Here is a 24,620-nt window from a genome sequence, read left to right as displayed (position 1 = left end):
CATACATGCTCACCCTTTTTAACATTTTCACCCTTCCAATACCATTTCAGAATGCATTACCTTTCTTCGAATGTTAATTAATTATTATTAATACTCAATGGGACACCAATTAATCTGCAATATAATGAAAACTTATTAAAAATTAAAATTTCAGCTTTAAAATTAACTTTTTATTCAAAATGCCATCCTGTGTACAAAATATGACAATTTCATCTGTTTATACATGAAATAGTTTTCTCTTCAGAGTTACTTTTCTTCCAAACAGCTGTTCACTCTGTAGAAATTGCAAATCCACCCTACCATGAATATTGTTCCCGCATCTAGGGGAACAATATTCCCCAAAACCTCTCTCAGGCTTCTAGATTCCATTTAAAAGAGGGCAGTTTGGTTAATTAATGACTCAACATCTAACAGAGTCTCTCCACTCTGTCTCATAGATGTTCTGTTTCTGCTGCATGCCTTTTCTATAGATACTTCCATGGGCACTGTTCTTCTGAATTGACTTCTCTAATTCCTGCTCTCTCTCTCTTCCAAAGTAGTCCAAACACGTGCCACAACCAGTCAGCATCCTTTAACTGTCCAACTTCAAATCACAGAACCAACTTTTCTTCTTCCTCATTTATTCATTCAACTTCTGTTTTCTGGAACTACCTTCCTTCATACATATTTTCTGAAAATTACAATCTACAGAAGTTCAAGTCCAATGTCAACAAGTATCTTCTTTCATTTTCCCAACCTTCAGCCCATGCATGGTACTAAGTACTACAGGTTCTAATACCTCTCATGTTTAAGGTTTTCATAAAAAAAAAAAATTCATGTGTTTATACGTAATTCTGTTCACCTTATTGTTTAAGAACTACAATTAAGGCTCAATTAACATTATTGCTATATTAAAATTATATTGTTTCTGTTGAAAATGTTAGCAACATTGCATTAATACCATCAGTATTGTAGTTATATCAGTGGCATTCTGGTTCCTCAATTTTTTTGTGCTATTCTTTGTTTGTTTGCATATGTTCATGTATATATCTATAATTTACCTTAAAACTTATTTCCCATGGTTCATAAAAGAAAGAACAGAACCTTTAAAATCTGGGTTTGGAAAAAAAAATCAGATTTAATAATTTAATTTGAAAATTAAATTATTAAATAGACAATTAAACATTCTAAAGCTAAAGAACATAGTTGATATTTGTACGCTTGATTTCCTGTTGATAATGACTGTTGAATATTTACTGAAAATTTAAAAATATATATATTCAAAAACTGCAGCTGCTTTTTGGGCAGTTATGGGGTCTTTTGGAAGGCTCTTAATTATATCACCACTAGTCACATTTAAAAGTCCAATTATGCAATCAGATGAGTTCTGCTAAATCAATGTAATTAATTTCAACTTTATAAATCCTTTTGATCAGGTGTAAGAAACCTATAGCTAGTTGCCATTTATTCTTAAAATAATAATTAAAGAAAAGATTTTTTAATGAAGGCAGACAATCAAATAGAAAATGAAATTAAATTTGTTTTATTGATAAAGTCAACTGATTTACAGTGCTATTCACCTGAGCATTTTCTTGCAATTGTAAAATTTTTAAATATACAATTATAGAAATATTAATAGCAATTATTGTGTAATCTGATTAATAATCGAATACTTAAATTTAACAAATTTTTAGAGTTTTAGATGACTCACAATATAGGTTATCCAAACATATTTCTGAGATTAAGCAATTGTCATTTTAATTACTTTTCTTCCTTTGGAAAAGTATTTTTTTACTTATTTTTCAACAATATATATTCCCAATAATTTGTACAAGAATGCAACCTTAATTTGTAGGGAATATCTATAGGGAAAAAATACTTTGATTAACCTGAAATTTTTGTGGAATATATTGGTGGCATTAATCAAGGTCCCTATATTTATTAAATTAGAATTAGTTAAAACTATATCAAAACCTATACTTTGTGATTTTAAGTGGTATATCTTTTGCTTAATATAACAAAATAACATGAAACATTATGAACATTCATGCTCCTCATTCACTCACTGGCACACACACACACACACATACTACTAAGCAAAAATACTGAAATACCCATTATATGGATCCACTTGCATGTCAGTTGGTCTTCTAGAAAAGCCAGTCACAACAGTCTTATAGCCTTTTCCATTAAAGCTACATCTACAGATCTAAAGTTGAGAAAAAAACCAAAAAAAAAAAAAAAAACCCAGTTAAATACTGCATATATCCATTAGGAAAATAATGCCAAAATCAAATCCTAATAAGTCAAATCAGAAGCCATTTCTTAATTAAGTACATTCCTTTGAAGGATGGATGAGGTTGGGGGAAAGTTGTACAATTTTCTTGGATACATAAGAATTAGTTAATCAATGGTGAAGGTTGCTTGATAAAATATCCAATTTTTTTTCCATCAAATTGAAAGAAAATGGTTTTTAAACATGGTTTATACATTAACACAGTTAAAATGCTAAACATTGAGGGAATACCACAATGCATTGTGCACAGCCCCCCATCCAGTAGAAATACAAGCCCATGGGGTGGAGTCATATAGTCAATGTATCTGCTATGTAATATGTTTCTCACATCTGATCACCAATGTGCAAAATGCTGTTTAAAGCTACGTAAATGAAAGCTAGTTTTTTCCATAACACATACAGTCAGAATACAGGGCTAGTGTGATGACATCCCAGCAGACCAATGCATATGTTGAGAGAGAACTATTGTCATCATGACAATATGGCAACTGTTGTCATTAAGGATTTTTCTATACTTGGTATGAACATTATCACAGTTCAGGATTCCATCCCTTATAAAGCAAGCTTTGTTTGAACCTGAAAATGGTTAGAAATCTTATATGGGTGAAATAAAATCAGTTTTTGAGAGAAAAACCCTCTTATACATGCACACAAGATACACTATCTACAGACCTCAGCAAATTAATTATTAGTAATGTTTAACTGTATGCTACTGTCCTGAGAGTATGGATCAACTCTACTAATAAATGTAAAATTGACAATAATGTCTCAGAACATTGAATAACTACCTGAGTAAATTTTGATTAAAACTGATCTCCTGAAATCATATTGCATGGAATATGATACTGTATACTCTCAATAAATCAAAGTTGATGGGAAAAGAAAATCTCTCTCTCTCTCTCTCTCTCTCTCTCTCTCTCTCGATGCATGTGGACCCATTAGGTCAGACCAGGTGGCAAACATGCAAGTTCTTCAATTTGGAATAACACATAGTTTTGCTACAAAGGTAGATCAAAAAAGCTGGAATGAACCACACAACTGTATCAATATTTATGTGCTGTAGGGCCATCAAAATATTTCATCTGGTACCAGTCAGCTCTCATTGAATACTGTCAATCAGGAGCTCAGGGAGGTTACAGGATTTAATATTAGTACAAGGATGATAAGGAGCTGTATCTGATTTTATGGAAGAGCTGCATAGTATCATGTTACAGAAGGGCTGCATAACATCAGATTACAGACGAGCTACATAACATCAGATCATGCAAACCAAATTCACAACTTTCCAGGGTCCCAGGTACCCACCCTAATTGGTCTCTGGAACCCTGGAAGTTGTTTTATGGAATGGTAAAACATGGTATATGGTTTTCGGATCTGAAAAACACATCTGGGTCTGGCAGATGCCCAGAGAATATTATTTACCAGAGCGTCATTCCAACCATCAAGTTTGGAGAAGGTGCTGTCACTGTCTGTAGTTGTTTCTCGTGGTTTGGCCTTGGATCTTCGGTCATCATTCTTGAAATAATGGATGACATTATTTTATCCATTATTTCAGGATGAAACATTGTGTGACACATTGACATCTGGATAACTCCAATCTTCTTACACCATGGCAGCAGCAGCAGCATGCAGATGGTCCTTTTCTCTTTCACTGTTTGATAAGAAGGCAGTATTATTTTATCTTCTTATCAAAGGTACAGTTGAATTCATCTGAATTCAAGAAGAATTACATAAACATATGTTGGTTAGTATTAAACTGCACTATATTTCCTTGCAACATTACAATATTCAAAAAATTTAACATTAACTCTTAAAACAGGTAAAGCACAATTCAGAAGAAATGAGTACAATACTATGGGTTCATGACAGTTTGGTGCAAGACAATTCAGTGTATGACAGTTCATGTACAAGACAATTTGGTGTATGAGACAATTTAGCGAAAGACAAATGGTAACTATGGCAATTTGGTGAGTATGATGATTCGGTGAATTCTGCACAACTGTCCATTCATACTGTGAAGTTGTTACAATATGGACAGTTTTTTTTTTTTTTTTAGTTGTTGGCACATTGGCTTCTGTGGCCATAATGCACCTCCCAAGGTTTTTGCATTATACTGTGATCCAAGCCCGAGGCGGGATTCAAACCCTTATGCTGAAGGTAATGGGCACATACATATTTCTCAGACCTTTTACTTCATTGATTTTTCTTAATTTCTCTCTGTATGACACACCAAATTGTCATGCAATGAATTGTCTTACACCCAACTGAAATACACCGATGAGCCAAAACATTATGACCACCTACCTAATATGATGTTGGGGTATTGTCAATGATATACAGGAATTTTGCTAGGAGGGAAAAGGAGGTAATTATCCCTCTGTATAAGGCAATGGCCCAGGCCACACCTTGAGGACTGCATACAGGTCGGGAGGCCTCATTTTAGGAAGGATGTTGAGTAGCTTGAAAGTGTACAGAGAATGGCAACAAGACTGGTGAGGGGAATGAAGGGGGTCCTCTTACCAAGAAAGGCTTTAAGTTCTGCAAATTGCAGCGGCTGGAGACTAGGCACCTGCGAGGTGATCTGATTGAGGTGTATACGTATATTTGAGCATGCTGAATTCTGATAGGATTCTTCCACTTGCTCAGATTATGAACCTGAGGGGACATAAATTCAAATTGAGGAAAGACAGTTATAGAGCAGATGTGCGGAAATTTGTTTTTAGCCAGCGGACAGTTAATTGCTGGAACAAACTTCCATCTGTCATTATGGAACTTGATAGCTTAAATCAATTCAAGCAGGAACTGAACAAACTTTTAGAGAGAATGGATGTGTGAAATTGTTTTTTTTTTTTTTTTTTTGGCTGATGCTACACAACCCCGGGGGCTCACATCTGGTGAGTATGGGCTTGGCACACCCAGGGTCCTGAGCTGGATATCATCATTCTTCTTTTTCTTGGTGATTTCCTTTTGACTCTCTCTCTCTCTTTTGGGGTAATTTGGTAATTTTTTTTTTTTTTTTTTTTTGGCTGGTGCTTCATAAGCCTCAGGCTTCCTTGCACCATATAGCTAATAATAATAATAATAATAATAATAATAAGCTCATATGCTTGCTTTCTTGGATCACATGCCTCCATTACTATTGCTTCTACTATTATCCTCCTCTCCAGTAGATTATAGAAGGCAGGTCTAGAGGGTAGTGCAGAGGGAAGGGATTTGTTCACTCTACCCCAGTGAATCCTAAACTTTTGTCCCTCGAGTCACATTAGGAGTTAAAAAAAAAACGCTATATTTGTGGCACACCTAAAGAGTGATTGACATTGAAATCAACAGAGTTTATCCTAATCTTGTGGCATGCTTGGCACGCTTGTCAGTACCATATATAGTCTTTCACAAGGACTTGTCACTGCCTCTCTGTAGATTTTTGTGTTTTTGTCAAAATTTACATTTTGCCCAAATGCATTTTGGAATTTTACTAATATTTCACTAAAAGGCATGATAATTAGGCTGTAATAATTATGAAAGAAACCCTTTATTTCATTAAATGATATAAAGGGTATCCACACATTTGAGTTCTCATCTCAGAACTTTCCTCCAACAATTACATCATTTTTTAAGTTCCCAGAATGAAAATATCAGCTTCAGACTTAATGAACTCTTAAAAAACTCCATCTCCAATTTTGTTGCCATTTTTAGTAGCAATAGTAGTATTAGCCAAAAATAATAATAAGAATAAATAGCATTAGCATTAGCATTAGCATTAGTAGAGGCATTTGATGCAAGAAAGCAAGCTTATGCAGCATCAGCCAAAAAAAAAAAAAAAAAAGTAACATAAATAAATAAAAATAACCACTTCCACTTCACCCCTCTGTTCGTTCGAAATACCTGTCCAGCTGAGCCTTAAACTTATTTAGGCTATCAACTTCCACGACAAGGGATGGAAGTCTGTTCCACCCACCAACCACCCGCTGGCTAAAGGCAAATTTCCGCACATCTATCCTACATCTGTCTTTCCTCAATTTGAATTTATGCCCTCTCAGGTGATTTTTCTGAGCTAGAGGAAGAATCCCATCAGCATTGAGCATGCTCAAACCATTCAAGGCTTTGTACACCTCTATCAGATCACCCCGCTGGTGCCTAGTTTCCAGACACTGTAATTTGCAAAACTTAAGCCTTTCTTCGTAAGAGAACCCCTTTGTCCCATTCACCAATCTAGTTGCCCTTCTCTGTACTCGTTCCAGCAGCTCTACATCCTTCCTGAAATGAGGCCTCCAGGCCTGTATACAGTACTCTAGGTGTGGCCTGACCATTGCCTTATACAAGGGAATAATCACCTCCTTATCCCTGCTAGAAAAATTTCTATATATCATTGACAATACACCATGAGCTACACTTGCAGCTCGTCTGCACTGCTCAGAGAACTTCATATCTGCCTGCACCACCACCCCCAGGTCCCTTTCATTCTCTACCACTGTCAGTGTAGTACCACAGAGTTGATACGTTGCTCTGGGGTTGCTGTTTCCCATATGTAGTACTTTACATTTGTCAATGTTAAACTTCATTTGCCACCTCGAAGCCCATCTGCTCAACCTTTCCAAATCCTGTTGCAGCAGCATAGTGTCAGTAGTGTCCTTGACAACCCTGCCAACCTTTGTATCGTCTGCAAACTTGGACATTAAGCCTGATATACCATCAATAAATAAGACTTCCCATGTCACTTGTCCATCCTCTAACAGTTTGTCCAGATCTTCCTTGAATTTATTCAAACTACCCACTAACACAACACCAGATGGAAGTTTTCTCCAACAATCAACTATCTGCTGGCTGAAGGAAAATTTCCACACTTCTGTCCTGTGCAACTTTCTCAATCTCAATTTATGGCATTAAATATAGAGGCCAATCAAATTCATACTACATTAGCCAGTGTGGTGTGGGAGGCTGACACTGGCCAACAGGTCTTGCTCCTTGGCCAGTGGTGCCTCCATAGCCAGGTGGGCAGGAGCAGCAGTGCGTAGCACATGCTTCTTGATCAGACCGGGGTTCGAGCCCGTGACCACCAAATATGGAGGATGCAGAAAGGTCAGGAAATGACCACCGCATATCCCCGGAACAATATGGCCTTAGCTGCTAATGCTCCAAATAACAACAGCAACAGTATCCTTGGCCAGTATGGGATAGAGCACCAACACAGGCACTCCAACGTAGGAAATCTTTCCCTATGATTCTTCATTCCTATCACCTGGGTTGGTTGTTCTCTCACTCCCCTAGCCCCCCAACTTTGGTGGCTCCCCCTTAGCCTGGTAGGTAACCCCACTGCCACTTGTCAACTCCCACCCCTGGGAATCCTCTTCTCTCTCCCCTTTCAACTAGGCAGGTCCCCTTTACTACTGCCCCCCCCTCTTTCTCTCTACTACTTTAACTCCCTCCCACTTCCTGTTTTCCCACTAACACTTTCAACCTTTTTTTTTTTTTTACTGGGCTCTCTCTCTGTCTGTAGCTTTGGCTACCACAGGGTTTGCCCACCAGTGCTTTCATGCTCCCTACTGCCCGGACTGCCTCCTCGTGGCACTGGACAGTAAACTAGAGCTTTCTGTGTGAAAACACAGGCCCCTATGCTAAGAGGCTGAATGAACAAGACAACCTCACACTAATACTACACAAACACTCACTAACCTACATAAATCTGGTCTTTACAGTTTTGTATTCATCACGCTGATGATGATAATGTTGGGGGGGGGGAACCCCCAGAGCAACATAACAATTAACACTGTACACTATGTTAAAATTATGGCTGTTCCAACAGTGTAAAGCTAGGCATAATAAAATGCCTTATCTTCAGGGCTGTTTGCTTGCACAGTCCTCAGAACTTGAAACAAAATTTACACTAGTGAAAAAGCCTAATAAACAGTAACTATCTGATTCCTATAATCGGTATATTCACAAAAAACTATAACAAACTTTCAGAATACTTTATCACCCCATTCAAACTAACTCCTTTTCCCATCGGCCATCACTCTTCCACACCACTCTGCCTTGGATATACCAGGGACGTACAACGTCATCATCGCATAAAAGAAGAGAATTTATAAAATTAAAACATAGCATGAGCTATTTCTATCCCCTCCCTACTCATTCTTACACAGAAAGGAGGGATACTAACTAAAACCAGGGATGGGATACACCTGAACATGAGGGGTACAAGAATATATTTGTTGATGCTATCGAGGCAGTGATCTGGGCCGTTTTAATGAATAGGTGTACCCAGAGGACGCCAGGGGACTTGACCTGCTGGGGTCCTCACTTGTTGTTCTTAAATAATTTTTTAAAAGACCCTCTGTCCCATAGTTACGTTGTGGTCAAAAATACTGCAAACACGGAACATAATGATATACGAATAATGTTTTTGGCTTTCTTTAAATAGTTTAAAGCGCCGAAAATATTTATTAATATTTAGAAAAATAATTAACAAATTTAATTCTCACTTATGATTATAAATTAATAATATATATATATAATTATATATTATAATGTTAGGAATGATGTTAGGAATACAAATAATGTTAGGAATGCGACTAAGAGAGACCCAGAAAAAAGTTAAAACAAAATATAAACTGAATGGGGCCACATCTGGAAATTCGCCAGGGGGGGCAAGAGTTCTTAAAACACCCCTGGCAGTGATAGGTGCATTGGAAAACTGCTAACTTCGGAGGATACACAGACTAATAGTTTAACTCAGAGCCGTGCTGAGGGTGAGGCAAACAAGGATCTTGCCGCAGATTAAAAGCTGAAAAGGGTGCCAAAAGAAAGATTAAATAATTGCCAACATTGCAATGATTAACAATAGGGTGAAATTTTTCATTCTTGCCCCAGGTACTAAAATGGTTCGGCATGGCCATGGTTTAACTACAGCCACAGGCAGAGGTGAAAGTGATTCTTGCATTGCAAGGAATGTTAGGAATGATGTTAGGAATACAAATAATGTTAGGAATGCAACTAAGAGAGACACAGAAAAAAATTAAAACAAAATATGAACTGAATAGGAGCCACATTTGGAAATTCGCCAAGTGGGGGGGCAAGAGTTCTTAAAACACCCCCAGCAGTGATAGGTGCATTGGAAAACTGCTAGCTTCGGAGGATACACAAGCTAATAGTTTAACTCAGAGCCGTGCTGAGGGTGAGGCAAACGAGGCTCTTGCCGCAGATTAAAAGCTGAAAAGGGTGCCAAAAGAAAGATTAAATAATTGCCAACATTGCCATGATTAACAATAGGGTGAAATTTTTCATTCTTGCCCCAGATACTAAAATGGTTCGGCATGGCCATGGTTTAACTACTACAGCCACAGGTAGAGGTGAAAGTGATTCTTGCATTGCGGGGACTGGTATATGCTGCAGCCTGGAATTTCCTGCTGTGAGTCATCATGAAACAAATTAATACGTGGGCTGTATTAGAGTAACTTAAGAGTAAGATACGTGCATGTATACATGCATGTACACTAATGCTAGGGGCATTGTAAATAAATTTGATGAATTTGAACCTGTTCCTTACAGTGCCTGCATTCGATGACTGATTAAGTCATCGAACGCAGGGAGTACAATATATAAAGGAAGGATAGATGTTGTTGTTTTTGTTATTTGGTTTTTAGGAGCATTAGCACCTAAGGCCATATTGCTCCGGGAATATACGGTACTCATTCCTTGACCTTTCCGCATCCTCCGTATTTGGTGGTGATGGGCTCGAACCCCGGTCTAATCAAGAAGTGTGTGCTACGCACTGCTGCTCCTTCCCACCAGGCTACGGAGGCACCGAAGGACAGAAAAGACAGGAAAAATGGAGGGGTTATGCTCTTAGTTAAGAAGAATATAATTAAATCTAAGGCAGTGCATTGAGTTGCCTTGAGTGACAGATGCAATGCTGAGTTAGTTTGGTGTGATATAAGCACTGGGAAAACAAAATTGAGACTAGCAGTGTGTTAGAGGCTTAATGACTATGATGAATATACCAAACAGCTATAGAGGGAAATAAATGGACCAGAAAATCAAAATGGGAGAACGAGAATTGCCTGTGTGGACGTAGCTTTTTGCCGCTCCTGGAACAGAGAAGTTTTTTCTGATTTATTTTCTGTTTTATTAGCTTAAATTGGCATATTAACTTATTTTCTAGAGTAGCTTTATATTCCTATTTAAGATACTTAGTTTAAAGTAACTTAGATAGAGATTTTGTAGGTATTACTTAGTATCGGTAAGGGTATCAAATCCACGTGTTTACCGTTCGTAAATTGCCGCCATTGTTACGCAATGCAAAATATCTCGAACTAGATAACATAAGCTTAATATAGTATAGTATAGTACATAATATTGTCAATTAATCAGTAAAATCTATTAATCTTGTTGAACTTCATTGTCAATTAAATTGTACTTTTAACTATACATATAACGACTTAGGTTACGTAACATAAATAATTAGTAAATATAAATAATTAATACTTAACTTGATATGGAAGTTATATAAAGGGATTTCGTAGATAACACTTGATACTGAAACATAAATATAGTGTTATAAGTGTGTTGGGATACAAGTTTAGGGTTTTAATTTTGTACTGAAATTGAATTTTGTTGAAATTAAATCGGAATCATGACTCAGACCAGAGCAGCAAAGCAAAAGGCTCAAGCTAATGGGAGTGCTGTGGCTCAGGGGAGAACTGAGGGGGGCAGTTGCCCTCTGAATCACAGCCTTTTAAAATGCACTACTTGCTTGATGTTTGTGGAGCAGTTGAGAACGGGACACGATACTGCCATGGCGGATGTCTTTGTGTGTGCGCGATGCAAGGAGTGTAAGGAAATCAGGTGACAACTCAGCGTTGTTATGGGCCTATATGAGAGCTTGAAGGACAGGGTGAATACCCTCGAAGGATTAAAATTGAGGGCCCATCAAGCTCTCAGCTGCCCACATCAACGCCAGAGCTCGCACTTGGTCATCACACAACACAGCGGCAGCCCCCAAGGCAGAATGCACTGGTGCCAAAGGAACTAGTAGTTGTTGGTGACTCTATTGTCAGGGAAAAGGGAATCATGCTTTGTAAAAAGGATAGGTGGAACAGGACCAGGGTATGTCTGCCAGGGGCAAAGGTTGATGATGTTGTAGAGCAGATATCATCTTTTAATGGCACAAAAGGTGATATAGTTGTACACGTTGGCACTAATGATATTAAGAGTAGGAGACTGGCGGAATTACTTAACAAGTAAGGTCACTGTTGAAAAAAAGCCGTGAATTAGGAATTTGAAAGCGTCTGCAATTCTGCCCAGACACTATAGGAGGGAGTATATGACGAGAGCCCTGTCGATCAATTCGGCCCTGGAAAGATTGTGCAAGGCTCAAGGGGTAGAATTTTTTTCAGCCTGGTCTGTACTTGTTAAAAGGAGAGACTGCTTCTACAGGGTTGGCATACACTTGAATAGAAAGGGTGCAAGAATATTTGCTGATGCTATCGAGGCAGTGTTAGGTGGGTCAGAAAACTGCTAGCTTGGGGGATACAAGGACTAATAGGTTAACAGTAGCCACTGGCAGAGGTGAAAGTGATTCTTGCACTGCTTCTATTGGAATGAGCAGCAGCCTGGAAAATAAAATGCAGGATATTTCAGAGACTGCTGGGAATCATTGGGGTACAAGTAAACACATGGGTTGTGTTAGAGTAGCTAAGAAAAAGAACAGGTGCATGTATACTTGCGTGTACACCAATGCTAGGAGTTTAGTAAATAAATTTGATGAATTTGAGGTATTGCTCAAAATATCAAAGGCAGATATTGTTGGGATTTCAGAGACGTGGTGTCTCTGAAATCCCACAGATATAAGGAATGCAGAACTGGAATTTGGGGAGAACAATGTCTACAGAAAGGATAGACAGGATAGGAAGGGAGGAGGGGTTATGCTATTAGTTAAGAAATACATAAAATACAAGGAAGTGAAGCCAGTGGACATCGCTGGACAGTGCAGTGTCGAGTCAGTTTGGTGTGACATAAGCATTGGGAGATCAAAACTGAGAGTAGGATTGTGCTATAGGCCTAATGACTCTGATGAGTATAATAAGAAACTGTACAGGGAAATTGAGTGGGCCAGTAAATCAGAGAGTCTTATAATGGGGGATTTTAATTTCCCAGATATTGACTGGAATTTGGGGGCTGGTCACTCACACACTAGCAAGGCTTTTACGGATTTATTGGATGATTGTTTTCTACATCAGCATGTTCGGGAGGCAACTAGAGGGAGTAATACTCTTGATTTGATTAGCAGTAGTGATTCTTCATGCATTAAGAATCTGCAGATAAATGAACCACTAGGTGGCAGTGATCAGAGTGTGCTGAAGTGGGATTTACTCAAAGAGGTAACTACCATTAGGGGTAAAGGGAAGGGTTATTGCTTTTGTAAAGGTGACTACGATGGACTGAGACAGTATTTAAATTCTATACAGTGGGACCAACTGATGATGTTACCAACAGCAAATTAGAGGTGTATTCAACTCTGGCAGTAAGCTAGAGAATCTTGTAATAACTGAGAGTAAAGTGGAGGAGAAATTGTTGAAGATAAACACAAGAAAGGCACCTGGGTGGATGGGATCTATCCAGTTATATTAAAGGAGGCAGCAAAGGAAGTAAGCAAACCCTTAGCCATAATTATGAGAGCTTCCTTGGACTCAGGGGAGGTACCCATGGACTGGAGATGTGCAAATGTGACCAAAATTCACAAAGGAGGATCAAAGGCTGACATAAGTAATTATAGACCTGTGAGTTTAACTTCTGTTCCCAGAAAATTAATGGAGGCACTGGTTAAAGAAGCACTGCAGGATCATCTAGACAAGACTTCAGTTATAGGTCGGACACAACATGGTTTTGTTAAGGGGAAGTCTTGCCTGACCAATCTGATTGGATACTATGATGCAGTCACAAAAGAACTGGATGCAGGGAATAACTTTGATATTATATACTTGGATCTGAGAAAGGCTTTTGATACTGTTGCACATGGAAGACTGCTGCACAAATTGGAGCAGTGTGGCTTTGGAGGCAAATTGCTGCTATGGAAAAATGGGTGGTTGAGGGGGAGAATACAGAGAGTGGTAATCAATGGACACTGCTCATCGTGTACTAATGTTATTAGTGGAGTCCCTCAGGGTTCAGTATTGGGTCCATTATTGTTTTCTGTATTTATAAATGATATTGATGATGGTATATCAAGCTTAATGTCCAAGTTTGCAGATGATACGAATGTTGGCAGGTTTGTCAAGGACACTACTGACACTATGCTGCTGCTGCAACAGGATCTGGAAAGGTTGAGCAGATGGGCTGAGAGGTGGCAAATGAAGTTTAACATTGACAAATGTAAAGTACTACATATGGGAAACAGCAACCCCAGAGCAACGTATCAACTCTGTAGTACTACACTGACAGTGGTAGAGAATGAAAGGGACCTGGGGGTGGTTGTGCAGGAAGATATGAAGTTCTCTGAGCAGTGCAGACGGGCTGCAAGAGTAGCTCATGGTGTATTGTCAATGATATATGAATTTTACTAGCAGGGATAAGGAGGTGATTATGCCGTTGTATAAGGCAATGGTCAGGGCACACCTAGAGTACTGTATACAGGCCTGGAGGCCTCATTTCAAGAAGGATGTAGAACTGCTGGAACGAGTACAGAGAAGGGCAACAAGATTAGTGAATGGAACAAAGGGGTGCTCTTACGAAGAAAGGCTTAAGTTTTGCAAATTACAGTGTCTGGAGACTAGGCACGAGCGAGGTGATCTGACAGAGGTGTATAAAGCCTTGAATGGTTGGAACATGCTCAATGCTGATGGGATTCTTCCTCTTGCTCAGAATAACCACCTGAGAGGGCATAAATTCAAATTGAGGAAAGACAGATGTAGGATAGACGTGCGGAAATTTGTCATTAGCCAGCAGGTGGTTGGTTGGTGGAACAGACTTCCATCCCTTGTCGTGGAAGTTGATAGCCTAAATAAGTTTAAGGCTCAGCTGGACAAGTATTTTGAATGAACAGAGGGGTGAAGTGGAAGTGGTTATTTTTCATTTTTTTTTTTTTATTTTTTTTTTTTTGGCTGATGCTGCATAAGCTTGCTTTCTTGCATCAAATGCCTCTACTAATGCTAATGTTTCATAATGGAATATTTTAACTTTCCAGATGTTGAGTGTAATTTTTAGGTTGGTCATCACACACCAGCAAGACTCTTGTGGATTTCTCTGATGACTGTTTTCTACAGCAGCATGTCAGAAAGGCAACGAGAGGAAGCAAAAATCTTGATCTGGTTATCAGCAATGATTCTTCATGCATTAAGAACCTGCAGGTAAAAGACCCACTAGACATACTGTCAAGAGTAGAGAGGGAAAAGCTTTTGCTTTCATAAGGGTGACTACAGAGGTCCGGGCAGGTTTTTAAATTGTTTGCAGTGGGCCCAACTGATGATGTTACCAACAGCAAATTCTAAATGGGAAATATTCAGTGAAGTAATCAAAGAAGCTAATATGCTTTTCATAAGAACGAAGAAATACTGTTCAAGGCTTATAACAGTATCTGATATCCATTTAGGTAAATGGATATCAGATAAACTACTGGGAGATGTGGCAGAGAAGAAAAGTGCATGGGATGCATATAAATTATCAAGTGACATAGAAGGCTATGGAAAATATAAATTAGTCTGTAATCAAGTCACAAAGGAGGCTAGGCGAACTAAGACAGATTATGAGCAGTCTCTGGCAAAGGACGCAAACAAAAATAGCAAAGACTTCTATGCTTATATTAACAGTAGAAGGAAGAAGTTGAATTACATTGGGGCACTTGATGTCTCTGAATTAAATACTGATGACCTGTCTCAGGTTGTGGAACAATTGAACAGGTATTTTGCATCTACATTCACTTATGAGGAATTCTTTAGGGAGGGTGATGCCAGAAGTTTATGAAACTTGAACGTTGTTGTTTATTTGGTTTTTAGGAGCATTAGCGACTAAGGCCATATTACTCCAGGGATATGCGATGGTCATTCCCTGACCTTTCCACATCCTCCGTATTTGGTGGTCACGGGCTCGAACCCCGGTCTAATCAAGAAGCGTGTGCTATGCACTGCTGCTCCTGCCCACCTGGCTACGGAAGCAGCCATGAAACTTGAATGAGGGGTTAAATAACTTTGTGATGACTAAAGGAAAGTGGAGGAGAAATTGTTGAGAATGGAGATAAAAAAAAAGGTTCCTGGTGCAGATGGAGTCTATCCACTTATATTAAGGGAGACAGCAAAAGAGGTAAGCAAACTCTTAGCCATAATTATGAGAATATCTTTGGATTCGGGGATGGTCCCTATGTACTGGACGAGTGTGAATATATTCCCAATTCATACAGGAGGATCAAAGGTGACATGAGTAATTACAGACCTGTTAGCTTAACATCTGTTCCAGGGGAAAATAATGGATAAACTGGTTAAAGAAGTAATGCAGGACAATTTGGACAGGCATGGAATTATACTGCAATCAGAGCATGGATTTGTCAAGGGCGGTCTTGTCTAACATCAGATAGTTTTCTATGATGCAGTGACCAAGGAACTGGATGAAAAAAATAATTTTGACATCATATACAGTAAACCCCCGCTATTCGCAGGGGTTACATTCCTGAGAAATGCCGCGAATACCGAAAACGTGAATACTGAGTTATGGCTCCCATAGTAATAAAGGGGTTCCGTTCCAAAGTAAATAAGAAAAACTAGTCTAAAATTTTGTCTATGTATGTATTATATGTACCTTCATAATATGACTATGTACATAGACAGTACATAGTGAAATGCAAGCATATGGCATCGAAATGAAAATAAGAAACAATTTAATATTAAATGTAATATTTATTAGAAATTTCAAACAAATCTTTCAAACCAGCGTCTTTGCTAGCTAAAAAACTTATCCCGCCAGTGCTATCACCAGTTTCGCTAAAGCGTTGATAAGGAGTTTTGCATTTTCACGAATGATGAGTAAATTTAATGGAATTTTATTTTGAGTTCGGTCTTCTATCCACAGATTTAAAGCCTTTTCCATTTTTTCTAATTTAACATCACGAGTTACAGAGCAAATTTTTGAAGCAATTAGCGTGTTTTCACGGACACTACGGCGCATTTTTTCTTCCGATTTTTTTGATTGATCGTACCGTTGACTCATTGATTTTATAATGTTTTGCCACTGAGGAGACACTTTCACCATTAGAAATTTTATCTAATAACTCAATTTTATTCGCTAATGTCATCACCTTCTTTGATATTTTCACATTTCTCTTGTTATTCATAGTCATATTTTTGTAGGGGTTAGAAAGAACTTGTCCACAAACAAGTCACTTTCTTCCGTTAACACACTCGAAAAAGTCTGTTTTACACTGCAAAACGGTAGATTTATCACTTTTATAAGCATATCAATTTATAAATTTATTCAATTTATAAGCATATAAATTAAAAGCAAACGACGAAACCTTCCATAACAAGCGCATAACACATATTGAACAAGGATTAGCGAGAAACATCCATGCTCGCGATTTTGTCACCCCTCTCCCCCCACCCACTGAGCGCTGTTTTGACCGGGAAAGATAATTTTAGACACGCCCATGTTTTTTTATGGCGGAAAATATTCACGGTGCTTTAAAATTCACATTTTTTAGGTTTCATTTTATATTAAATCGGCGATCGCGAATACACGAAACCGCGAATACAGATACCGCGAATAGCGGGGGTTTACTGTACTTAGATTTCAGGAAGGCTTTTGAAACTGTTGCTCATAAAAGGCTGCTTCACAAACTGGAGCAATGTGACATTAAGGGAAAGTTTCTGCTATGAATAAAGGGATGGTTAAGTGGAAGAAGAAGAAGACAGAGAGTAGTTAACAAAGGGCACTGCTCTTCATAGACTAATGTTATTAGTAGAATTCTCCAGGGTTCAGTGCTGGGTCCATTGTTGTTATTTATCAATGATATTGTTGGAGGTATATCAGGCTTAATATCTAAGTTTGCAGTGATACAAAGGTCGGAAGGATGGTTAACAACAGTCATCAGGGTGATCTACTGCAACAGGATCTAGGAAAATTGGGTCGATGGGCTGAGAAATGGCAGTTGAAGTTTAACATTGACAAATGAAAGGTACTGCACATGGGTAGCAGTAACCCCAGAGTAACTTATCAACTATGTGGTACTACATTTAGTGCAGTGGAGAATGAAAAAAGACTTAGAGACAATTGTGCAGTCAGATATAAAATTCTCTGAGCAGTGCAGACATGCTGAGAGGCCAGCTCATGGGATTTTATTAATGATATACAACAGAAACTTTGCTAGAAGGGATAAAGAGGTGACTGTCCCTTTGTATAAGGCCATGGTTAGGCTGCATCTTGAGTAGTGCATGCAGGTCTAGTAAAGAGCCACACCGTAAGGACCCCTTAGAATCTGTGACTTTCAGGAAATTTTCTAATCACACCCAGATAAGGAAAAATTCTTACACAAAGGATTATCCAGCTCCTTTGACAATGTTAATAAAAAAAAATAACAATGGCCAAGCTCCAGGTATCTCTTTCTTTGTTACACTTCATCATTACACTTCCATACTATCCTTGCAAAAGACAGATGATCAATATGCATCACAAGGAAGTGCTCGCCGCCACCTTCATCCCACATAGAAATAAGAGACAATGTAATAACTCAATTGCAAATGTTGGTTGAAATTATAGATGACCAAAGAAAAGAGCAGAAAAACACAGTACAATAGAAACATTACATTAAGTTAGGGAGCAAGGACACAGTAATATGGTCTTCCATTGCATAAAAATGGACCTGTCTTTTAACCTTAGCAACCTTATCATAGCAGCTGAACAAAACAAAACAGAAATTCATTGAAGCCTTTCATATATTATTTAATTACTCCTCCAATCAAAAAACAGAGGGCAGATCACACTTAGCCCCTAGGCAAACACGGGGCTAAGTGCGGGCAATGGTGTGTCCCAATTAGGGGCCCAATAACTAACTGGCTAGAATAACAATGATACACAACACTACACATATACAATATCATACACTTTTCAATCTCTGGCCTAAACAATGTTCTGTTCCATACAACAACAATGTATGCTACATGGAGATGGGGGGAACCTCTGGTGTTGTTAGACACGAAAACACTTTACACTATATCTCACCCCTAGGCAATGCTACTGGCAGACTGCAACCAACTACAAAAACCCATTTGCTATAACTTCCTAGGCACACAAAATAGAAATTTCCAAGAAGCCCAAAGTATCCAGGAGTGGGAGGACGAATGTCTACTGCCTTGCTGTTTATCCCATCACCAATTTTGTTATCAGCAATTCCATATAACAACCAAGAACAGGTAAACAAAGCAACATAAAAACCACCTTACATAAATACTCATAAAGAATAGGCAACAGGAAAAATAGACAAATTCAATAACAGCAGCATAATCTCACAGCCTTTAAAACCAACCAGAAACCACCACACCTGCAAGTAACACACACAATATCAATTGACACTTGCAACCCACTGTTAATAACTCATTCTTTTGGCAGGTCACCTAGAGGCTAGTCAACAGCGTAAGCAGCTTGCCAACATTATGTAATACACTGTACAGTCATATTTCACATTAATATTAATTATAAAATCAACCTAAATCTTAATAAGTTAATGAGCTTTTATTTTTATAGCAATATTTATTTATTGATGAGGATCCTCAGAGGAGCAATACATGTAGTTTAAATAAAATCATTTTCATTAAAGTTATTACTTGCATTACTATGTCATTTGGTAATCATATTAAGGTTAAATTTATTTCAGCTTGAATTATCTTATCAAGTTAACACTTTTGCATATTTTAGCTTCAACTGTACACTTTTGTCTTAATGAGATTGAGGTCAGGGTAAAACACTGATTTGTTTTTCTTGTAATGAACTTGATTTCAGCTCAAACCTTTCCTCCAAATTTAAACTGTTTTATGCTTGATTAGGTTGCTAATAGGTAAAGATAAAAGTGCCTTTTGAATGAAAAACTTACCTGTCCATCTTCAACCATATATAACCAGTTATAGAGCCAATCTACTGAGAGAAGACCTGGTCTTTTGGAACTGTTGAAAACTATTTCTGCATAATGCCTGTGATTTGTTAATCTATATATATGTCCAGAAGATTCAGATATGAATAAAAGCCCTTGTTTGATGTGAAATGCTATACCTGAAAGAAAATAATGAGTTAGAAAAGATAAAGTATATTTCATGTGAAAGAATTGAAGAGTTTAAAGCCTTAAAGCAGGGATGAGCAATCCAGGTCAGGGCAAACGTGTGCAAAGTTCTGACCAATGGATCCATTTCATGTGACCAACTGTAATTCACAAAAAAAAAAAAAAAAAAAAAAATACATGTTAAACCTTTTATTTCTTATCCTTCAATAAAATTTTAACCTTCCGTGATTAACATACCAGCAGACAAACTTTTTTTTGTTGCTGTTTTTTTGTCATTTCTCAGACAGAAGGAATGAGACTATATCATCCTATGTAATTTTCTTTCCCATTAATGAACTCTAAAATGTCTCTCATTAGAAGTATTTATAAATGGGAGTGACTGTTTTACAAATTAAAAAACAAAATCATGGCTAGTAGACCCTAACCTCCAAAATAACTAACAAATAGCCAAAACAAGTACTTTGCCAAACATTGACACTCTTGTAAGCATTTTCAAGGTAAAAAAAATCACATTAATACAAATATTTTATTCCTTCATATCTTATTTTATTGTATAATAATTACATCTCATGCAATTGTAAAATTATTATGAGATGCTCGACCTTCATTTATTTTAATTATATGTTTCAGTTGCAATATTCTTAAACAATTTCAATAATTAGCATATTATTTAAAAATAAATCCTTGTAATATACAACATGAAAAACCAGGAATACACAATATGAAATACACAATATGAGACACTATAGAAACATACAAATTGAAAAACCAGGGGACTTGGCTGGCAATTTATAAAATTTCCTTTTTCTTTTTTTTTTTCCCCCTCAAAGACAAAAGGTACTTAGTACAGTGTATGAGTCGAAGGTTGAGAAGATGAAAGAAGATACTTATTGACATTGCATTTAAATTTCTATAGATTGTCATTTTCAGGAAATATGTACAATGGAAGTTGAAGGAATAAATGAGGAAGAAGTAAAGTTGGTATTCTGTGAGTATGAATAGTAAAAGGATGCTGAATGGTTGTGGAATGTGTTTGGGCTGGTTTGGAAGAGAGAGGGGGGGATTATAAAAGTCAAGAAGAACAGTGCCCATGGAAGTATCTACAGAAAAGGCATGCAGCAGAAACAAGAACATCTGTAAGAGAGAGAGAGAGAGAGAGAGAGAGAGAGAGATGAGAAGGGATGGGTCATGAGATAGATTATAGGGCACCCACCCACATATGAACAAAGGTCGTTCATTCCTGTTTTTATTGAATACCCAAAACCACAGATGTCCTACAAGCTTTTTTTTTTTTTTTTTTTTTAAACTAATTTCCATTAAAAAATGGAGAACTGAAAATGGATAAAATGTCATTATTTTAGTAATTAAAGACCTTTAATTCATAAACTGGTGATGATATATGCATGTCCAACCAATTTACTATTTATGGAAACTAATTCAATCCAGAGGTGTTCATCACTAAATATGTCCTGGATTTATTTTTCATTTATATTGCTTCATTTCTGAAAATAGTTGTTTACAGGAAGATTTAAGTAAAACAGTATAAGTTAAGAGAAAGAAATTGTTCCAAGAGAGAGAGAGAGAGATAACGTTATAAATAGAATAAAGAAGCAGCACTGAAAAAAATTTTACTTTAGTTCATTGCTATATAGCTCAGTATTTCCAGTGAATCTATGGGCGATTCTCACCTCACCCTATCCGCTGTCACAATGACATGACAATGGAAAAAGGCTGCTGCTTAATGAAAAACAGCTATTTCACTTCATCAAGATAAAGGTTATAGAACAATTGCAGTGTCTGAAGACTAAGGCACCTGCAAGGTGATCTGATTGAGGTGTATAAGGCTTTGAATGGTTTGAGCAAAGCTCAATGCTGATAGGATTCTTCCTCTTACTCAGATATATACTTGAGGGGGAAAATTCAAATTCAATGCTGATAGGATTCTTCCTCTTACTCAGATACACACTTGAGGGGAAAAATTCAAATTGAGAAAAGACAGTTGCAGAAGAGATGTGAAGAAATTTGCCTTTAGCCAGTGGGTGGTTGATTGCTGGAACAAACATTCATCTGTCGTTGTGGAAGTTGAAAGCTTAAATAAATTCAAGCATTTTAAACTTTTGGAGCAAATAGATAGGTGAAATGGGAAGTGGGTTTTTTTTTTTTTTTTTTTTTGGCTGATGCAGTATAAGCTTGCTTTCTGCATCATATATCACTACTAATGCTAAAGTTGCTCTAGAATGTTAAGGAAATAAGAGAGAGAGAGAGAGAGAGAGAGAGAGAGAGAGAGAGAGAGAGAGAGAGAGAGAATGAGCCAAGCATTTTGTCTATCATCATACATTATATTATTCATGTTTCAATCTGCAAGAGGTTGCAATCTTCAAAACATGGCATGCCAAATCCATTTAAATGTTCTTGCAAATGTCTCTGAATATCACATTCACTCCAACATTTACTCAGGCAGTAACTAATTTTAACATTCAAAAAGTATAATGCACTATTATTAATATGTGGACACTCCTCTGTTGACACTCCTCATATCCTACCCAAGCACCAAACATCAGACACATTTATAAATTTGCTAACAGAGCTTCAATGATTTAGCTTAAATAGAAGCAAAAGCAATAAGGCTTCAGACTAGAGAAGCTATGCAAAGACCCGTTCAACGCCATTCTTAGTATGGCTTAACCACAGTGGGCTGTGAGCAACCAACAAGACATGCAATTTCTGATACAGAAGCACCTGATGCACAAGCTCCCACAATCATGCCCTTTTTAAGCTCCATAATATCTTTACTATTAATCCCATAAATGCTACTCTATCACTTTTACTTGCAAGACCAGATGGAAATTACCACTTCTCTAGTGTATGAAGCTGTTCAGCTTTTATACTGCAACTATACAGCATAGTCCATTACGAATGGAGTGGTCATAATTCAGTGATCTGAGTGCATGGGCTAGGTTAAGCTATGTTAAGAGCAAAAACAGGTGCACAGATACTTGTTTTTTTTTTGTTTTTTTTTTTTTTTTTAATGTAAACCCCAAACACGAGAGGTATTGGAATCTATAGTACTTAGTACCGTGGTTGGGTTGGGTTGGAGGTTAAGAAGATGAAAGAAGATGTTTGTTGACATTAGACTTGAATTTCTGTAGACTGTAATTTTCAGGAAATATGTATGGAGGAAGGTTGTTCCAGAAAATGGCAGTTGAATGAATAGACGAGGAAGATGAAAAGTTGGTTCTGTGAGTTTGAAGTTGGACAGTAAATGGATGTTGGCTGATGGCGGCACGTGTTCGGACTGTTTTGAAAGAGACAGCGGGAATTATAGAAGCCAATTCAGAAGAACAGTGCCCAAGGAAGTATCTGTAAAAGAGGGAAAAGAGGCATGCAGCAGAAACAGTACATCTATTAGACAGTGAGTGGAGAGATTCTGTTAGAGATGAATCATTAATTAACCTAGCTGCCCTCTTCTGAATGGAATCAAGAAGCCAGAGAGAGAGGTTTTGGGGGCACCACCCCAGATGTGGGAACAATATCTGACACGATCTGAGCAAACATGAGAAGTTTTGGAACAGTAATCCGACCAAGGAAAAGAAGAAAAGAAATCTCGCAGGTCATCCCATTTTGCATTCTTGTAATGCCAAACAATACGAGATTGGGAATAGCCATGAAATAAAGGCCCATTAGAGAAGACACAATCACCAAGTTGTGATCTGAGGTGCCTAAAGGACCTCTCACTTTGACCGTGTACTTAGAAGGGTTGTTTGTGAGAAAAACATCAAGTGTGTTGGCTGTATGGCTATGATTATCCGGTATTCTTGTAGGTAAATGAACAATCTGTGCAAGGTCATTAGTAATTGCAAAAGTCTAGGAAGTTAGTCCTTGAGGTTGTCACAGACATTCTCCCAGATATGCCAGACAAGCTGTCCTTGCTACCTGGGAATCTAAACACTAATGGAACTGATATTCGGGTGACACTCAAGTCAAGTGGACCCAATTTCGGCGAAGTCCAGACGGTCTGTGGCAGCCAAATCCTCTGCTTGCACCTTCACGATGGTGGGACTGTTAGTAATCCTGGGTATAACCTCCATGCACAAACACATGGTGGGTGACCACCCAGGCGTGAACCAACGTAAGCAGGGGTCGAGGTGTGGCAATCACACCACATGGAGGAATGCCGCCCCTCTGTGTTACCAGGCAGTACTAGGCGGTAGATGACTCTCATCAACCGGTGCAATACCACCACTTTGCTTATTAGAGGCTTGAAGTGGTGGAACCCATGTTTAGTCTCCAGAGCTAAGTTCCGGTCAACCCTTCCCCATCTCTTCCATCATGCAGTATGATTGATGACTTTTGAGGTTATGATGAACATCGTGGCGAGATCCAATCTTCCTTACATTTCGAGGGTACAGCTCTAAAATGGAGTTCGCAGGCTGGCTGCTAGTTAGTACACTGGACCAAACCTATTGGTAACTGTCTAGGAGGCTTCCGGATCAGCTAGTGTATAATCTTGCTACCTCTACTCTGCCAGATAGTGACTGGAGGGAGTCCGAGCAGTGTGTATGCGGGGGAACATTGTTGAGGCCACGTTATGTCAAGGATCTGGGTATATTCTTACAATGTGTACACCATATCCAAAAATTTCATTACTTCGTACAGCATGTCCAACCTACTTTTTCTTACCATGAATTGTCAAATTAATAGAGTATGGTTATCTGCGATAAGATCTAAACCTCCCAAACATTTCCTAATTCATTTCACAAATATATGTGGGCTCAATTCTAATCTCAACGATGTCCATTTCCACTTGCAGTCTGCCAAACCCCATGTACTTTTTCTGACAGAATCTCAGTTATCAGTTGATTCAACTACTGCTCATCTCAGATGCCCAAATTATTCGCTGTATGATTCCTTTCACTTCAAAGGTGGTACTTGTGCATATGTCCGTTCTGATATTCCCTGTCAGAGACTTGGTAATTTGGAATCTCCTCTTTTCGATCTTCTCTGGCTTAAAATCTCTCTACCTCTTTATGTCAAATTCAACTGTTGTCTCTACCATTCTCCCAATTCCACTAATCACTTGGAGCTCTTTGACTTCCT

General features: G+C 38.0%; 1 protein-coding gene across 1 annotated transcript in view; it reads right to left on the bottom strand.

Moving 5' to 3' along the window:
• The window catches only part of LOC150091323 (proto-oncogene tyrosine-protein kinase ROS-like), a 712,204-nt gene that overhangs the window by 568,546 nt on the left and 119,038 nt on the right, over positions 1–24,620 (bottom strand). Inside the window, exons 8-9 of the mRNA XM_090389969.1 lie at positions 19,341–19,516; positions 2,094–2,188 (exon numbers count right to left, since the gene is read on the bottom strand). Of these exons, the coding sequence (XP_090246095.1) occupies positions 2,094–2,188; positions 19,341–19,516 (271 nt within the window). The remainder of the gene's footprint in view (positions 1–2,093; positions 2,189–19,340; positions 19,517–24,620) is intronic.

This window comes from Mastigoproctus giganteus, chromosome 1, assembly GCF_048544385.1.
Source record: "Mastigoproctus giganteus isolate SK-2022 chromosome 1, ASM4854438v1, whole genome shotgun sequence".
Classification (NCBI taxonomy): domain Eukaryota; kingdom Metazoa; phylum Arthropoda; class Arachnida; order Uropygi; family Thelyphonidae; genus Mastigoproctus; species Mastigoproctus giganteus.
The sequence above is the reverse complement of the archived record's forward strand: the minus strand, read 5'-3'. Positions and strand labels throughout refer to the sequence as shown.